General features: G+C 43.0%; 1 protein-coding gene across 12 annotated transcripts in view; it reads right to left on the bottom strand.

The window, feature by feature from the left end:
* TNRC6B (trinucleotide repeat containing adaptor 6B) overlaps positions 1-18,258 on the bottom strand; it is a 296,001-nt gene that overhangs the window by 69,292 nt on the left and 208,451 nt on the right. For all 12 annotated transcript variants that reach the window (XM_074390906.1, XM_074390915.1, XM_074390905.1 and 9 more), the window contains 3 exons: positions 16,149-16,170; positions 5,136-5,477; positions 598-2,946 (listed from right to left, as the gene is read on the bottom strand). In XM_074390906.1, the coding sequence (XP_074247007.1) occupies positions 598-2,946; positions 5,136-5,477; positions 16,149-16,170 (2,713 nt within the window). The remainder of the gene's footprint in view (positions 1-597; positions 2,947-5,135; positions 5,478-16,148; positions 16,171-18,258) is intronic.

An 18,258-nucleotide genomic window follows, 5' to 3' on the forward strand; every position in this document is an offset into this window, starting at 1 on the left:
TCCTGGCCCGGTCTCCCACAGTGCTGGGATTACAGGTGTGAGGCACCTCACTAGGCCTGAGATAACAATCTCTTATAGAAAGTACTCCCATTCCAGAAGCAATCATTACAAATCATCTGGAAAGAGACTGAAACCTTCCAGATACCAGCTTTGCTTCAGCATCATGATGGCCTCTGCAAAAAAACACAGAATATTTCCCTTTGCTGGGGAAACAGAAGCAGAGATGTCCACAGAGAAAACCAGAATGGAAAGCAGATCTATTTCTGCTACTACTTTAATTCTTTATTTTAAAATCTAGAACATAGTTTGTTCAGCAAGATATGTCTTTTGGATTCTGCAGACCAATACAATTACAGAAAAATAATTTTGGGGACTAACACAGGGTTGTCATCTTTTCCTTTTGCCAAGAAAAAACATTAAAATGTACTACCAGCATCTGCCATCACTAGCATTTTATAAAAAGAGGTTCTGTTAGCAACAGAATAGGAACTGTAGGAAAGCTTCTCAGAACAGAACTAAATTGAGTAAACGCACCTAATAAAAATGCCTCAGATTTCTTTTCTTCATCAAAAGCTGCCAGAAAAAGCCATAGCTTACCTGATGCTGATTTACTGGTCATTGGGGTGGGCAGGTTTGGTTCCCGAGGTGCTGGGCCCCCTTGGGAATTCTTATCCCACAGATTCACATTCTTGTAGTTATAACTGTTGGGGTCTCCCCATGCTGAAGTGCCATCATCAATGTCCATTTTCCTACTAATTGACTGTGGGGATGGCTCTTCCCAGCCACTGGGTTCCTCATCCTTAGGGGTTGCAGGCTGTGGCCCGCTGCTCCAGCTGGAATTGGAAGGTCGAACGCTGCCTGGAGGTGGTGGGGGTGGGCCTCCCCACGAACCAGAAGCCTCTGGTTGTGGTGGCGGTGGCTGCTGTGGCGGCTGCTGCTGTTGGTGTTGTTTATTCCAGGAATTGGGCTGTCGGCCTGTCTCATTCCATGCCGGGGATCTTTTGCAATCCTCCCATCCACCTTTCGAAGCGAGGCTTGCATTCCCACCGTTACCCCAAGTTCCGATTTCATTCTGCCCTCCTTCACCCCACCCAGACACAGGTTTACTTGCAGAAGTTTCCCAATTGCTGTTTTTTGCTTGATCTACTTCCTCTCCCCAACCATTCTTTCCAGAGGTCCATCCTTGATTGGGCTGGCGTCCACCTCCCCACCCCTGATCCTTGCTGGGATTCTCATTCCAAGAGGAAGATGTCTTTTCATCAGGTCGTCCTCCTCCCCAGTTAGAAGAGTTGTTGTTCTTGTAGTCATTCCAGCCTCCGGTGTTCTTGGGGTCTTTCCACTCTGTAGAGGCTGAGAGCTCCCCCCATCCAGACTTCATTTGATTGCTTTGGCTGGGTGCGTCTCCCCAGCCCCCTGAGTTCTTGGTCTGTGTGGCAGCGCTCTCCCACCCCTCAGTTCCTTTGTCAGATTTCCCCTCGGGCCTTGGCACCTCTTCAATGTCCCACACTGTGTCCTGCTTAATTTGAGTTTGGCCCCAGCCGGTGTTTGAGAGCACCCTGGGGTCCAAATCAGTTCGGCTCAAAAGAGTCTGCAAGACAGCCTGACAATCAGGATGTGTGGGCCTGTATGACCGACGGCCAGAGTTATGACTGTCGCTACTTCCTGCTTTGTGGTTGCTTCCAGTGCTTTGACCTCCAACTTCACTTCCTGTGGAGCTGGAAGATCTTCCCCAACAGGGAGCCTGGGCATTGCCTTGGTTTTCAGGGAGGGGGTGGCCCTTTTGATTGTCCCATGCTCCAGTGCTAGAATTTGGTTGGTTTGGACCACTCCATTCTCCAATTTTCAACTCATCAGACCCAGTCGGCTGTTTCCATTCTCCCTGAGAGACCCCAGATGTCATTTTGTTCCCTTCACCCCATTTGTTGTCATTAGAGTCCTGGGGGCCAAAGTTCCAGGACCCACCCGTAGACCTGTTATTGTTGTCCCAAGAGTCATTTTTTGACCCAGTTGATTTCTGAACAGAAGAAGCTCCTTTCCAGGAGTCCTCTCTCTCTTTTCCATTGTTCCCATTGTTTCCAGAATTGCTTTGTCCAGAGACTGTGTCAGTTCCAGAAGGCCCCCTAGCTGCACCCCAAGATCCAACACTCCCAGTCTTTCGATCTCCAGTGCTTTGTGAAGGGGCGTCAGTGCTCCTGGAGGTGTTCCCCAAGCCCATTCCAAAGGGCATTCCCTTATTCTCCATGGGGTTTGGTGAACTTAAGTTCAAGGAGTTAGTGTTTCCATTTTTTGGTCCATCAGTGTTATGAATTTGAGCCTGTTCTCTGCCAGAGACAACAAAATTAACACCCGCATTTTCCATCTTTGACTGCTGTTCCCTGGATGTCTGACCTACTGTGCTAACCTGTGCACTGGAATTACTATTATCTGTTTCCAATGCCCCTTTCCTAGAAGTTCCTTCTTGGACCAGTGCTGGCCAGGCAGATGGGTTGCTATTTGGGTTAAAGTTGCTGAAGCCAGAGCCAGGTCCAATTCTATCCTGACCACTCACATTCCTCCAATTTCCTAGTCCATTGTTCTCTGTAGTAGAGTTGGAAGATTGAACAGATTTAGCCTTAGGGTCAGATTTCCAGACCCCAAGATTACATTCGTTCCCAGAACTTGCAGACTGGCACTGGCTCCCTTTTCCTTTGTTACTAGTGGTGCTTCCTGGCAGAGTGCTCTTCTCAGAGCCAGGGTTCGAGGCACTGTTGTTATCGGTGGTGTTTTCGGAAGAAGATTCAGTGTCTTTGCTGGCAATACAAGGCCACTCTTCCATGTCAGACCCGTCTACAATCACCTTGTCCCAGATGTGAATTGGGTTGGGGGAGGTGCCGTTGTTGGAGGAGGCTCCCGAACCCCAAGTGGAATTTGCATAATTTGAAGCAGCAGCACCTCCAAGGGTTGACTCTGGGGAAGAGATCATCTTATTAATCACAGCTTCACACGCATTCATTACCCGTTAATACCGCAAAGGGGCTCTCCTTTGAGCTCTGCCCTTTGGAGAGCTAATCACATGTTAGTTTCTTTCAACCCAGTTGCCTATATCACAACTGTCTTAGTCATCTCTTCTTTTTCATTTGCCTTGTGTTATATCGGCTAAGTCTAACTTGACCTCTCTCAAAGCTACCTCCTTTGCCATTCCTACTGACAGGGAAGGGCCTTCTTGTGTCTTGGGACGAGGTAATAGCAATAGCACTGTACCTCCAATCTATTCTAAACACCCCTGGCTGGAGCAATTTTTCTAAAGCACACCTTTGATTATATCACTGCTGTATGGAGAACCTTCAACAGTTCTCTTAGTGCACAAGGATAAAGCTAAACTGCTTGGCCTGGAATTTCATCAGCATGCTCCATGACCTGGGACCAACCAACTTTATTCTAGTCTTTTCTACTACTTACTTTGTACATGTCCATATCCATACTACTTGACATTCCACAACTCGTGCCTTCTCACTGTGGCACCGTTCCATGTTGGCACCTACTGTGTTTTCCTCCTGAATTCACGTAGTGAAATTTACTTATCTTTCTGGGCCCAATTCAAGTGTCACTTCAGCTATAAAGCTATTTCCAAGCTTATCACCTGATTATAATCTTTCCCTGTCTAGAGCCTTCTTGCTCAGTGCTGTGGTACATGTTTACAACTTTCCTTCCCCATGTGAGCATCTTTTAGGTGGAGACCCTAACTTGCTAACGTTAGAATTCCACACAGCAGCCAACACAATGCTGCTTAGTAAGCATTTGCTGAACGATGAATACTCACTGAGCTAGGTGCCTGGGGTTGTGGCAGGGGGTGTCACACGAGTACAAATTAGACAGAGTTCACAACCCCAAGGAGCTTAATCTGATAAATGAGTCTGGCTCACCATATTATTTTGGTGGAATTTACCATATTTGGTGGCAAAAATATGTTTTTAATGAGATCATTTCTTCTAAATTTATTTAGCTTCTTTAACCAGGCAGCTTTTAATCAATTTGAAGTTCAAAAAAGAACTATACAGAAGCACAGAAAAATGAAAAAGCATAGAATCCCAAACTATTAAGATTTAGGGGCTTCCTTGGTTTTAATAATGTGGACTCTGACTCACACAGAACCCATGTCTCCACCTAGGTGTGGCTACACTCGGCTGCAGAAACTCCGCCCGACAGGACTGCCCCTTCACATGCTTCCTTTTGCAGCTGGTTAGGAGAAGCCAGGAAGGAAAGGGCTTATCTCTGCAGGAAGTCTGTGTCACCACAAGGTTTCTTTCCATCCTTACTCTGCACACAACAAGGTAGTGACTGAATTTTCTAGCAATTATTTGTTCAAACTCAGAAGTCAAATAAAGCATCCTACTGGTGACAACCATCAATCAATTCATTGTCTTTGCCAATGCTTAATGGTATTCAAGCTCTGAATTTTATTATCACCTCAAAAGACATTTTAAGTTGAAATCTGTTAGTAAACTTTAAAAGATATTTAGAATTTCTTAGCTGTTAGTTGACTTAGTGTTCATCTATTAAAAACACTCAAAACTTCTAGTAGAACCCTTTAGCTAAAGATCTCTTATTTCTATATATGGTTTTTAACAAAGCTCAAAATCCAGGGCCCTCAAAAGAAATACTGATTTTAAAAATCTAATGTAAAAACTATAGAATAGTATTATTTTAGAATCCTCCCAAGATTCTATTGCAATGTAACAAATCATTTTCTCTAACCTCCTAGAATTTTGGAAACGTAAAACAGACATCTAAAGATTCGCCTCCACACAAGCCCCAGATCCAATTATAGCCTGCACACATATGACAGTGGAACTATGGAGGCTCAAATTTATAACACTTGTCTGAGAAGAAAAAAAAGGCCCCCAAAATAATGAGCAACAGCAGCTACATTAGCCTCTCATGACGAGAGCACACACTTATGGAACACTAAATCCCAGTTCCAAGAATCACCAACACACATCCAATACTAGGATCCCCTCTCATCTTTTGGCTAATCCCAGTGGTTTATACAATTAATGGCTTTCCCAGACGTTACATCAGGCAATGCAAACCAAGCGCGCGCTCTCTCTCTCACTCTCTGTAAAGCTGCCATGCATTCGATCCACAGGATGTCTTACCTGGCGCAGTCCCACTCTCACTCTGCAGCAGCGCTCCTGTCACTTGTGCGTTGTTTGGGTTTGCTCCAGGTGCTGTGCAGGGAGGAGGCCCTGCCCCACCCCCGAGGAGCATGCAGGACGGTGGAGGGGGCTGCCCACGTTTTAGTAACACTTTGTGGTCCTGCTGGCAACGGAATCGCGGTGGCACCTCCCGAGGCATGTAGCGGGCGGCGCTTGGCGGTTGTCCGTTCGGCACTGCCACCCTTTTGGCATTGTTGCCACCATTGACTGGTGGCGATGGAGAGCTGCCAATTGGGCTGGCGGCCGTTGGTTGGCTTAAACTTGGTTTCGTCACTTCGGGCACTAAAAGAGAGGTTGGGAAACAGTCCCTGAAATACATCAAATACATTTTCCTAAAGATTTTAAAAATAATATTATTATTTTGTTTAGATGTGGGGTCTTGCCATGTTGACCACTCGGGTCTCGAACTCTTGGGCCCAAGAAATTCTCCCATCTCAGCTTTCCAAAGTGCCAGGATTACAGGAGTGAGCCACTGCACCTGGCCAAGATTATTATTATTATTATTATTTGATTATTATTTATTTATTCTATTTTTTTTTTTTGAGATGGAGTCTTGCACTGTTGCCCAGGCTGGAGTGCAGTGGCATGATCCCCACTCACTGCAACCTCCACCTCTACCTTCAAGCAATTCTCCTGCCTCAGCCTCTAAAGTAGGTGGGATTACAGGCGCCTGCCACCATACCCAGCTAATTTTTTGTATTTTTAGTAGAGATGGGGTTTTACTATGTTGGCCAGGCTGGTCTTGAACTCCTGAACTCATGACCTGTCTGTCTTGGCCTCCCAAAGAGCTGGGATTATACGTGCGAGCCACTGTGCCAGCCTCTTTTTTGTTTTTTTGAGATAGGGTCTTGCTGTATAACCCAGGCTGCAGTGCAATGATCTTGGCTCACTGTAACTTCTACCTCCAGGGCTCAAGGGATCCTCCCACCTCAGCCACCTGAGTAGCTGGGACTACAGGCATGTACCACCATGCCCAACTTATTTTTTTCCCCCTAGAGAGACAGGGTTTACCATGTTTTGTACCTAGGCTGGTCTCGAATTCCTGGACTCAAGAAATCTACCCACCTAGGCCTCACAAAGTGCTGGGATTACAGGCATGAGCCACCATGCCTGGACCCTGTCCAAGATTGTTTTTAAGAAAGCTTACAAGATACCAATTCAAACAAAGTAACTTCTCCTTTTACTCTACTCTCAAGGGACACAGTTTTTCCAAATTCTTCACAATCTCTTCAGTTTATTAAAGGCAGGATGAAAGTGGCGGCTGATGGTGACAGGAAGTTTAACAAAGCAAGATCATGGAATACATTCCATTAATCAAGGGGGAGAGGCAAGTGATCATCATTTACTCGCCTAAATCAACATTAGAATTAATTCCCTGAAGTGCTGCCTAGAAGAGTTAAACGTCCATGGTAAAGTCCTTGGTAAAAGGTTCAAGCCTCAGTCCAAGGATCCCATCCCTTCATCCACATTCTTAAGAGATCTACCTCTGAGTAACCTTTCTTGAAGTCCCTGGCCTAGGTGGGCTAAAGTTCTTCCTAAGTGCTCCTGGAACACATCATCCATCTCTCTCTACCACCGAAATTCTCCATTTACAAGCCCTTCTCCCTTACCAGGCCATGACTTCCTGCCATGACTTCCTCAGGGCAAGGACCCATTTTTCATCTTTTCTTTTTTCTTTAGGGCATGGTACAAAGTACACTCGTACAAGGAACTCCAGGCCTGGGAAATCACAAATTCAGCTTGGTTTTGGTTTCTACAGCTACCTGGACTCAAAGACTTACACAGCTCTCTGTGTAAATACTAGAAATGATATAAATATGCTTTTATTAAAATTTTTTCCCCAATTCTTTAAGATAGAAATCACAAAATGTAGATAGTTTTTCTATTTACTTTAAATAATTTGATTTTGTTAACCTTAATTTTTACAATGGCCCATATACAGCACGGGAATGTGCAGGACAACCGTGAAACCACACCCTGCTGGACCCTCTGGCTCTCCCCCTCGAACCTACAGGGAAGGCTCTCTTAGATCTGCACCTCCCTCGCTGCATGCGGCCAAAAGATCACTACCCTCTCCATAAAAATCTACCTGGCATGCCTGTAATCCCAGCACTTTGGGAGACTAAGGCAGGCAGATCATTTGAGGTCAGGAGTTTGAGACCAGCCTGACCAACATGGGGAAACCCTGTCTCTACTAAAAATACAAAAAAATTAGCCAGGGTAGTGGTGCATGCATGTAATCCTAGCTACTTGGGAGGCTGAGGCAGGAGAATTGCTTGAACCCGGGAGGTGGAGGCTGCAATGAGCCGAGGTTGCTCCATGCATGACAGAGCGAGACTCCATCTCAAAAAAACAAAAAACAAAAACTACCTGGCAAATAAAGGTTGGAAGTCATACAGAAATAATCAAGCCTAATAGTTCAGATGATTCTGCGGCCCAAATCCCTGCCTCCCTGAGTAACATCAGGGCCAGCTCTGGGGGCAGTACTGCTTTGACTGCTAAAATGATGCTGGGCCAGCATGTCATTTGTTGAACTGGCTCTTTTATGAGAGAGATACATCATCAGAAATCAGACGGCCCCATCAATGCCACTACTGGACATTAACATACTGTGGGTGACAGGAGAAAAGAGCAGGTGCCTGCAGCAACTTCTAGGCAACCCCCATGTCTAACCTCAGCCAATCAATGGCAGGTCCACGTCTCCCAGAAAAGGGAAGGGGAGTAGAGATCAGAGGATCCAAAATCTGATGAGCAGAATAAATGTGTGACTTCAGAAAATAAAATTAGTCATTATTTAATATTCATGACCTATAACAACAGATGGATACATAAATAGTAAATGAATGAATGAAGATTATTTAATATTCCTTTACTATCTGTTTCTGGAGGATTCTATTGCATAGGGCATTTGCAATCCCCCTTTTCCTTATGAGTACAAAGAACAAGCTGGCAGGGAGGGACTAGAGAAATTCATCCCAACTGGTTTTCAGGATGGAAAGAGCTATGTTTCTGTAAGGCTGCCCTTCTATGAAAGGTCTAAGCATCTTCACTACAAGTTAACCAGGTCTACTACATACTTTAACTCAATCCAGAAAACAACAGCAAGACAAGACAGAGAGACCTGCAGGATTGAGGGCTGAATACCAGTTTGACTCACTTTAAAACACGGTTTCAACTGAAGAAATTTGGTAGGTATCTCGTATCGTGCAAGATTCTCCCAAAAGTTCCTTAGGGCACTTTCCCACGATCACATCAGAGACAGAATGGATTGTAAATGATAAAGTCGTTATAAAATAGGAACACACTTCAACCACTTTCCTCCCAAGACAGTGTGCTCTGGCCTAGGAAATTAGTCATTCAAACTCCAGGACATCATGCACAAATAGGTCAAAGTATAAAAAGAGAAAAATCGAACCTCCAGGACAGAGTCAGAAAATGCCAAGACACCACCTTAGTCACAGCAAACTGTGTTTCAGCATCTGAATGAATTCTTAATCTATTTTTTAAATCACATCTTTCTGAATCTCAGAACGTTAAGCATTTAAATGCCAACCAGAATTGCAGGCACTAATTGGAGAGCAATGCAGCTTTTTAGGCAGGAGGCCTGATCCAAACTGACTCCCAAAGTCTTAAGAAATCAGAATCAGTGTGTATCAACCCATCGTCATGGTCCAGAATGTTAGACAATAAAGGGGAAGAGAAGCTATCGTTAAGTCTGAGTATGTTACTTTTCAGGCTGTCTCTTTTCTGAATCTTAACGATTTGCAGGTTGTACAAGTTTTTCTAAAGACGAGCTGTTCAAAGTAAGGGCATAGTTTATTATTTTCCAGAGGAAAGGTTTGTGGCTTAAACATGATTTCTGTACTACAGGGAAATAAAAACATTGTGAAAAAAAAGTTGTGTTTCCTATTTTCTAACTTTCATTCATTTACTTCGTCTTCCTTTTCTTTTTTCTCTTTTTGAGACTGAGTTTTGCTCTGTTGCCCAAGCTAGAGTGCAGTGATGGGATCTCAACTCGCTGAAATCTCTGCCTCCCAGGTTCAAGTGATTCTCCTGCCTGAGCCTCCGGAGTAGCTGGGATCACAGGTGTGAACCATCACGCCTGGCTAATTTTTATATTTTTTAGTAGAAATGGGTTTCACCATGTTGGCCAGGCTGGTCTCGAACTCCTGACCTCAGGTGATCCGCCCACCTCCGCCTCCCAAAGTGCTGAAATAAGAGGTGTGAGCCACCGTGGCCAGCCTCCATTCATTTACTTTTAAGAAACATTTATGTACTCTAATAACTGAATCTCCTCCCCCCTTCCTTATCCCATTTATCTTATTGCATTTTTGTATCTCACAGTTTAAACTTCTAATTGCCCTTATTTCTGAGAACTTCAATTAGATGCTCCTTTTTCAGATAAAAAGGCTGTTTAAGAAACTTCCGAACTAGGCAGGGTTCTGAACCCAGCAGCTGCACAGAACTAGTACAAGCTATTATTTCCTTTAACTATCTCAATGGTAACAAACATAAAAAGAATGACCTAGAAATGTTTTTAAAGTAGTAGTTAAAATACAAACAAGGCCTAGAAAAGATATTCTAGGCTGAGCATTTAAAATCTGATGACACACAGTGAGTGGTCAACATGTACTGAACAATTTTCAGTAACCTCTGAGCACTGTCTCTATTTCTTTACCTTCCACTCCCTCCTCTACCCAAAATACACTGGCTTTTGCCCTAAACATCTCCCTGGAAGCTTCCTTCCTCCTAAGTCACTAGAGATCTTTGATGCCAGTCTAACCAGTCTGCAGTGGACCTTTTCTTTGACTTTTCTGCAGCTTCTGACACCACTCATCATTCCCTCCCTCCCGTTTCTGTGAGATGTGCTCCAGCTAGCTCTTCAGCTCTTCCATTCCTCTTCCTGTGTGGGCTTCTCCTACTCTTGATCAGGGGGAATCAACAAACTTTCTGTAAAGGGCCAGATAGTAAATATTTTTGGACTTACTGGCCATATGGTCTTCATCACAACAACTCAATTCTGCACTTGTAGGGCCAAAGCAGCCATAGACAATGTGTAAACAAATGAGTGTGTGGCTGTGCTCCCATAAAACTTTATTTATGGACAGTGAAATATGAATTTCCTGTCATTTTCACATGTCATAAAATATTCTCATTTTTTCTCCAATAATTACAAAATGTAAAAAATATTTTTAGCTCATGGGCAGTACAAAAACAGACAGTCCACGGCCATAACGGCAACCCTGGCTTCTGACTGGGGAAGGGCAAATCAATGTGGCCATAAATAGTGGCTTAAAAACAACAACAACAAAAATCAACGGGAAGATAGGGCCTGCATCCTTTCCACATTTCAGTTCCTTGAGTGCCAACTCTTCTAGGCTCAGGCTTTAACTGCCACTTACCATCTTTCCCTTCCCCAAACTTGTTTCCTAGCTCCCAATTCCATGTCTTCACTCTCAAAGAATGAACTTATCACCCAACCACCTGCTCAAGTCAGAAACCTGGTTGTATCTTAGACTTCTCAATGCTCTTCCACCGTTTAACGTATCTAATCAACATTAAGTTAAACTAAAGCCTCTCTCAATTCATTCCTTACCCTTTACTACCTCTGCCCGGCATCAGGTTCAAGTCCTCATTACCTCCTTTTTGGACTATTTTCGTGCCAATTAATTGGTGCCCCATGTATTCTAATACCTCACATTCATTCATTCTCTTAGAGGCAGCCAGTACCATCTCTGAACAAGTGGCTCCCCACCACTGTGTTAGAACACACAGGTGTTTCTACAAGGTGTGAGGGGTGCTGCAAGTAGTTTATCAATTATTTAATGGGGGGGACCCCTCCAATATTAATAAATGAGAGTTGACTGCAATATGCCTTCCGCAATAGGCTCAAAACGAAGAGTGGTAGCCAATGTCCTGCAATGGCCCATAACCCCGGGTATGCTGATGGATTCGGTGCTGTTCTCAACTCTCTTTCAGTGGTGAAGGACAATTCCCCAAAACTTTAACTTTTACTGAGCTAGAAGCTTTTCCCTGTTGGCTTTGACTCCCCATTGGTGATATTTGAAGAAAAAGTTTCACTGAACAAAATATCTGACAGATAATTACCAAGGAACTGTTAAGTGACAGGCAATAGAGCCCTCCAAATTTTTGAAGACCGTTACCTGAGGTTCCCAAGCAGGAAGCCTTTCCCTGGGAGCTCAAAGACCCCAGGTGTTTAAATCTTCCTGAGTTGACAAATTCCTTGCCCAGTCTGGCCCGAACTCCACATGGTGCATGCCAGTTGCTCCTGCTTCCCTTCTGTAGTGTGGTGCAGGAAGTGTAAATCCCTTCCTGGATACTACATGTCTATTAAAGCGGTGTAAGGTCATCTTAGGCTGATAAACTCTCATTAGAGCCAGCCATTACTCTAATATCTTTTTTTTTTTTTTTTTTTTTTTTTTTTTTTTTTTTGAGACGGAGTTTCGCCCTTGTTACCCAGGCTGGAGTGCAATGGTGCGATCTCGGCTCACTGCAACCTCCGCCTCCTGGGTTCAGGCAATTCTCCTGCCTCAGCCTCCTGAGTAGCTGGGATTACAGGCACGTGCCACCATGCCCAGCTAATTTTTTGCACTTTTAGTAGAGACGGGGTTTCACCATGTTGACCAGGATGGTCTCGATCTCTTGACCTCGTGATCCACCCGCCTCGGCCTCCCAAAGTGCTGGGATTACAGGTTTGAGCCACCGCGCCCGGCGCTCTAACATCTTTTTTTGCTGTTAACTGAGACAAGGTCTTGCTCTGCCATTCAGGCTGGAGTACAGTGGCATAGTTCTGGCTCATTTCAGCCTTGAATTACTGGGCTCAGGCAATCCTCCTGTCTCAGCCTCCTGAGTAGCTGGGATTACAGGTCTGAGTTATGGTGCCTAGTCCCTAACTTCTTTTTAACAAGGATAAATTTCTATGTCCAACCTCTTCCATTATATAGTTTATGCAATTGGGCTTTTAAAACCTAAACTTAATCCTAAACTTCATCCCTGTTAAAGCTGAACGATTACATCAATCCCTCTTTCAATTCTACTCTAAAATCTAATGAAGGTAGATATTAGCTCCTACCTTAAGTGCTTTCTATTATTTGATACCTGGGTAGCAAGCTAGCTCTAGCTATGTTTTCTCATAACCTCCACTTGAAATCTGTCCTACTCTTCTGAGAATTCTCACTTTCTTTCTTTTTTTTTTTTTGAGATGGCATCCTGCTCCGTTTCCCAGGCTGGGATCTTGGCTCACTGCAAACTCCGTCTCTGGGGTTCAAGCGAGTCTCCTGCCTCAGCTTCCTGAGTAGCTGGGATTACAGGTGCGTGCCACCATGCCCAACTATTTTTTTTTTTTTTTTTTTTTGAGATGGAGTTTCGCTCGTTACCCAGGCTGGAGTGCAATGGCACGATCTCGGCTCACCAAAACCTCTGCCTCCTGGGTTCAGGCAATTCTTCTGCCTCAGCCTCCTGAGTAGCTGGGATTACAGGCACGCGCCACTATGCCCAGCTAATTTTTTGTATTTTTAGTAGAGACAGGGTTTCACCATGTTGACCAGGATGGTCTCGATCTCTTGACCTCATGATCCACCCGCCTCGGTCTCCCAAAGTGCTGGGATTACAGGCGTGAGCCACAGCGCCTGGCCGACTTTTTTTTGTATTTTTAGTAGAGACGGGGTTTCACCTTGTTGGTTTGAGTCTGGTCTCGAACTCATTACCTCATGATCCACCCGCCTTGGCCTCGCAAAGTACTAGGATTACAGGTGTGAACCACCGTGTCTGGCTCTCACATTTTTTTTTTAAATGGTGGACAATACAGGAAGAATATACAATTAATATACTATTACTCTAAAATACAGAAAAATCTCACTTCAGTCCTCTACACAACCAGGGACTTGGTACCAACAGTCTTGTCTTTGTGCTTCTAGCACCTATTGCAGAAAGATAGGTAGATTCAGAGCGAAGGGGAGGTTGCCTGAGGAAGACACCATCTTCGGGAAAAGAACATGTCCCCCAGTCATGTTCAGCTGAGCTAAGAGAAGAAGGAGATTTAGAGTACCAAGGTTGGGTCTCGGGAATAAAGATGAAGGTGTGACGGTAAACCTGGACTCAACACTAGAAAGGTGGGCCTCCCTCTGTTTACAGTCTAATATACCACAGGGATAACTGGTATTTTTTACTTGCTATCTAATGATTAAATCCCTTAGGAGACTGAGATGGCCTCTCATCTCCCCCTTGGGATTATTTTACATTATTTTTTGACTGGAGGGATGGGAGGTAGGGAGAGCAGGGAGACTGCGAAGTTGTATTCCATTACACAGTAGGTATGAGAAAGTCCTCAACTGGAAAAAAAAAAAAATTGGTGGTGAGTAAAAAGTTTGATTTTTAAGACTGGCAGAAGAAAGAAGAACGTGTTTAGGAAGAGGTTTGGTGTCCCTACCAAATTTTTTTCTGCAAGAAAAGATGCCTAACAGGTTTTCTGTTCCCCAACATCACTTAGCTCAGTTCTACAGAACAACTAACACTTGACTCTGTAAGCATCAGTCTTGTGGCCAGGCCTAGGAACCCAACTACCACATTCCAGAAACCAGGGTCCTGTCCAGGAAAATGCCAATTTTCTCATCCATTGTCCCCATATATCGTCAAAAAGTCCTAAAAATATCAATACTTAAGTGCTCAAATCCTTTTCTAGAAAGTATGCTGTACTATTATGGATAACACTATTTCTATGGTAAAGTATCATTTATATTTCAAGCAAGTAATTTACAAAGATCCTTCCATAATAAAGCCTACTTCTGGGCTGAAACTGAGGAAATGTACAAGGGCAGAATGCTATTCTCTGTAAGCAATTAATTGTAACTAATAATTATGGTTTTTTTTTTTTTTTTTTTTTTAATACATCACTACAAACTCCCAGACTACATTCTCCTTTGAAATGTCTTTTGGTTAGAAATTTATTATAGTAATGCCTAATTATCTGAGAATTTATTTTCCATAACTAAATTTCCTAACAGATTAGCACTCTCTTACTACTCTTTCATCGCTGTGTGACAGGCTTTGGCTTGGTAGTCCAGTAAAACAAAACAAAACAAAACAATGAAGAAACTAATCATTACAGGGCCTCCCATCAAGCCTTGACCCCTCCATCACCCTTATCCTTCTCCAAGTCATCATAGTCACATCTAATTCCCTTCATCCAAGGCAGTGATTCTCAACCAGGGACATGTACTGGGGTCACCTGCAGAGCTTTTCAAAATACATCTGCTAGGGCCATGGTCTGGGACTGTGTATTTTGACAATTTTATGCAAATGATTGTTATGCATATCTAACTGAGAAACACATATTTAGGTGGCCAAGGAAAGGAGCAATTTCGAAGAATTAACTCTCTCATTCTGAAGGGGAAATGAGCAAAAGTGTGACAATCACCAGACAAAACTACATGATTAAAATTAATAGGAGAGCAAGAAGCCAAAATAACATGAACTATTAGGTTGAGAACGACCCGAGGGGCACCTGCATCAGTTTACAAGTCACTATTTTTTAACAGTTAAGCGACTCAAAATGTATTATCATTTAAAAAAGCATATTCCGGCCGGGCGCGGTGGCTCAAGCCTGTAATCCCAGGACTTTGGGAGGCCGAGGTGGGTGAATCACAAGGTCAAGAGATCGAGACCATCCTGGTCAACAAGGTGAAACCCCGTCTCTACTAAAAATACAAAAAATTAGCTGGGCATGGTGGCGCATGCCTGTAATCCCAGCTACATAGGAGGCTGATGCAGGAGAATTGCCTGAACCCAGGAGGCGGAGGTTGCGGTGAGCCGAGATCGTGCCATTGCACTCCAGCCTGGGTAACAAGAGTGAAACTCTGTCTCAAAAAAAAAAAAAAAAAGCATATTCCAAGTTCTAGGTCAGAAGGCAGAGTAAACATCCTAGGTGCAATATTCCATTATCAGACTCAATGCATGCCATGGGTCAAGGTGGTTGACAAACCGTTGCAATTCCCATGTGTAAATTAAAAGCTGGTGTTTGTTTTTCGCTACTATTATAAAAAAAAAAAAAAAAAGTTTTGAAAAGGTTCAATTCAAAATCATGACCCACATACTTTTTTTTTTTTTTGAGATGGAGTCTTACTCCGTCACCTAGGCTGGAGTGCAGTGGCATGATTTCTGCTCACTGCGACCTCTGCCTCCCGGCTTCAAGCAATTCTCATGCCTCAGCCTCCCAAGGAACTGGGATTACAGGCATGAGCCACCATGCCTGGCTAATCTTTTATTTTTGGTAGAGATGAGGTGTCATCAGTTTGGCCAGGTTGGTCTAAAACTCCTGACCTCAAGTGATACAGCCTCCCAAAGTGCTGGGATTAAAGGTGTGAACCACTGTGCCCAGCCATGACCCATATACTTTTTAAAACAAGGTATTGGGCTGGGCGCGGTGGCTCAAGCCTGTAATCCCAGCACTTTGGGAGGCCGAGGCGGGTGGATCACATGGTCAAGAGATAGAGATCATCCTGGTCAACATGGTGAAACCCCGTCTCTACTAAAAATACAAAAAATTAGCTGGGCATGGTGGCGCGTGCCTGTAGTCCCAGCTACTCAGGAGGCTAAGGCAGGAGAATTGCCTGAACACAGGAGGTGGAGGTTGCGGTGAGCCGAGATCGCGCCATTGCACTCCAGCCTGGGTAACAAGAGCGAAACTCCGTCTCAAAAAAAAAAAAAAACAAACAAGGTATTTACTCTTTTGCCTCCTAGAAAATTTAAGGCCAACTAGAAACACTAATACAAGTATTTTCAATTTGTCATGACTGCTCTTCAGTGACTGCAAACAACCCACAATAATTACTCTACGCTCACTCTCTATTTAGTGGATTGGAGGCTGAGTCAGCAACAGTGTAAAAGCTAAACACAAAAGGTTCTAAATAATTTAAAAAGAAAAAAAAGTCTTACCTTTGGTTTTTTGTTCCGTGACCTGCAAAATAAACAAATAAAAGTAAATGAGAATTGCTTTTTAATTCAGTACTATATTTTCAGACTACTTTAATTCTCATAACTCAAGCAATTCAAGCTGTCAGACAGATACACAGGCATAGCTGAAATCCAGAAAAAGGAGCTGGAAGTCAATTCAGACATCCTTCCAAAGACTAGCCTTATGTCCAGTTATAATTTACATGACCACCATTAGGAAAAACAGTAAGTAAAACTTAAAAAAAAAAAAGCATTCCTCTCATTATATGATAAGGTCCCTGTACTGAGAATGCTATTTGCATTTTGATTGCTATGACTAGAGAAAAATCACATGAATGTGGTCCAGAAGCTAAATTAGCCATAGACACAAAAAGATTCCCCTAAGAATATAGGCACAAACACCTGATCTCAAATCTAAAAAGCAAAACCTCAGGGACTCAGGCATCAGACATTAGGCATCAAACTCAAGCATTAGAGGCATCAGACATCATGGTCGGAAAGCAGGATTCAAAACCAAGCCTTGTCACTTTCTAGCTATGTGATCCCCAGTTTTCTATTATCTACTGAATGGAGGTAATAACAGTATATCCTTGCAAAGGACTGCTATAAGGATTAAATCAGATATTCTATGCAGTGCTCAATAAATATTTGCTGTTAGTATCAATGCTTATATAAAATACCATGAAGTGTATCAGTAACATTGAAATATGTAAATTTTGGACAAATCAAGGGTGCTCTGTTAAAAAAAAAAAGCATTTCTTTGTATAGTAACTAACACATCTATGGAAATGATTAACCTAGAAGGCTGGACAGGCTGACTATAGTAATGGACTTTAGAGAGTTTGGACATGGTAATTAGGAGCCTTATGGAAAACAGCTTCTGATATTTTTAACAGGGGAAAATAAAAAAGGGCATCTAATTTATAACAACAAAACCACAAAGGTGATGCCCAAGCAAAACATACAAACTATGCCGTCTTTCCAACAGTGGTTACATTAAGTTATCGAGATCATGGGTGATTCTGACCCATTTCCCAACTGTTAATCTTCTAAAGCATTTTTATATTGATTATCTGAGTTTTGTAATAAAAATATTCATATAGCAAAGAAGTTTAATAAATCATAGCTAGTAATCATAATGGATTACATCCATGGGGGTTCATGGAAACACGATCATCTTTCGAAGGAAGCTCCTATAGCTGACCAGCCTACTTCCCATGGATCCCAGCACACTGAAAGATTCTAAATATGAGTTCAAAGACCTGCCTGTAGAACTTCCTGGTGTTTCCTACATTTCTGTGTTAAATGACAAGCTAATTCTATCACAGTGAATTTGTGAAACCCAGTGTCTTAAAATGAATAATTGTTACAGAGCTCAATTCTACTGAAAATACTCTTGTATAATTTTTCTGTATAACTACTTATCCAAGAATGAATGACGTGTGGCCACATACCAATTCCTGAAGGCAATTTAGGTTTAATGCCATTGCAAATATTGCTTAGAATGCCACTCTGAAGATCAGTTATACAGGAAGTCAGTGCCTTCCTGCTGTAAGCAACAAACCCAAATAATGTCAGATATGTTTTATAATGTGGGTTCTGTTAAGAGCTGTCCCCCCAGATGGTGAAAAGCTGGATGATCAAAGCATGTGTTCTGCCAACACGAAACAATCCTCCTTTAGCAGCATCAGCCTAAATGAATGTGAACGAAATCCTTCTTTGACACCTCTCTCATGAATGGATGGATATCTAACAGTTTACTCAGCAATGGCTCTTGGAAGAGCCAACTGCCATAACCATTGAACACTGGAAAAAGTTCATGCTTAATTTGTGTGGAAGTAATTTAGTTTCAGCTTTAAATACAGGTAAATTCTTTAAGAAAATTACGTTTCCACCTTCATTCTTGACCATTCACTTATTAAATAATTTCTGAGTGATTATTCTGCACCAGGCACTGCCCTAGTTACTGCCAATACAAATACAAATAAAACCAAGAAACTTACAGTCGGTCTAACAGTGAAGATGGACACAAAGAGATGATTATAAAGCCCTGGGGAAAGCAGCACGAAAGATGTGGAAGCCCTTAGAAGAG

This window comes from Saimiri boliviensis, chromosome 21, assembly GCF_048565385.1.
Source record: "Saimiri boliviensis isolate mSaiBol1 chromosome 21, mSaiBol1.pri, whole genome shotgun sequence".
Classification (NCBI taxonomy): Eukaryota; Metazoa; Chordata; class Mammalia; order Primates; family Cebidae; genus Saimiri; species Saimiri boliviensis.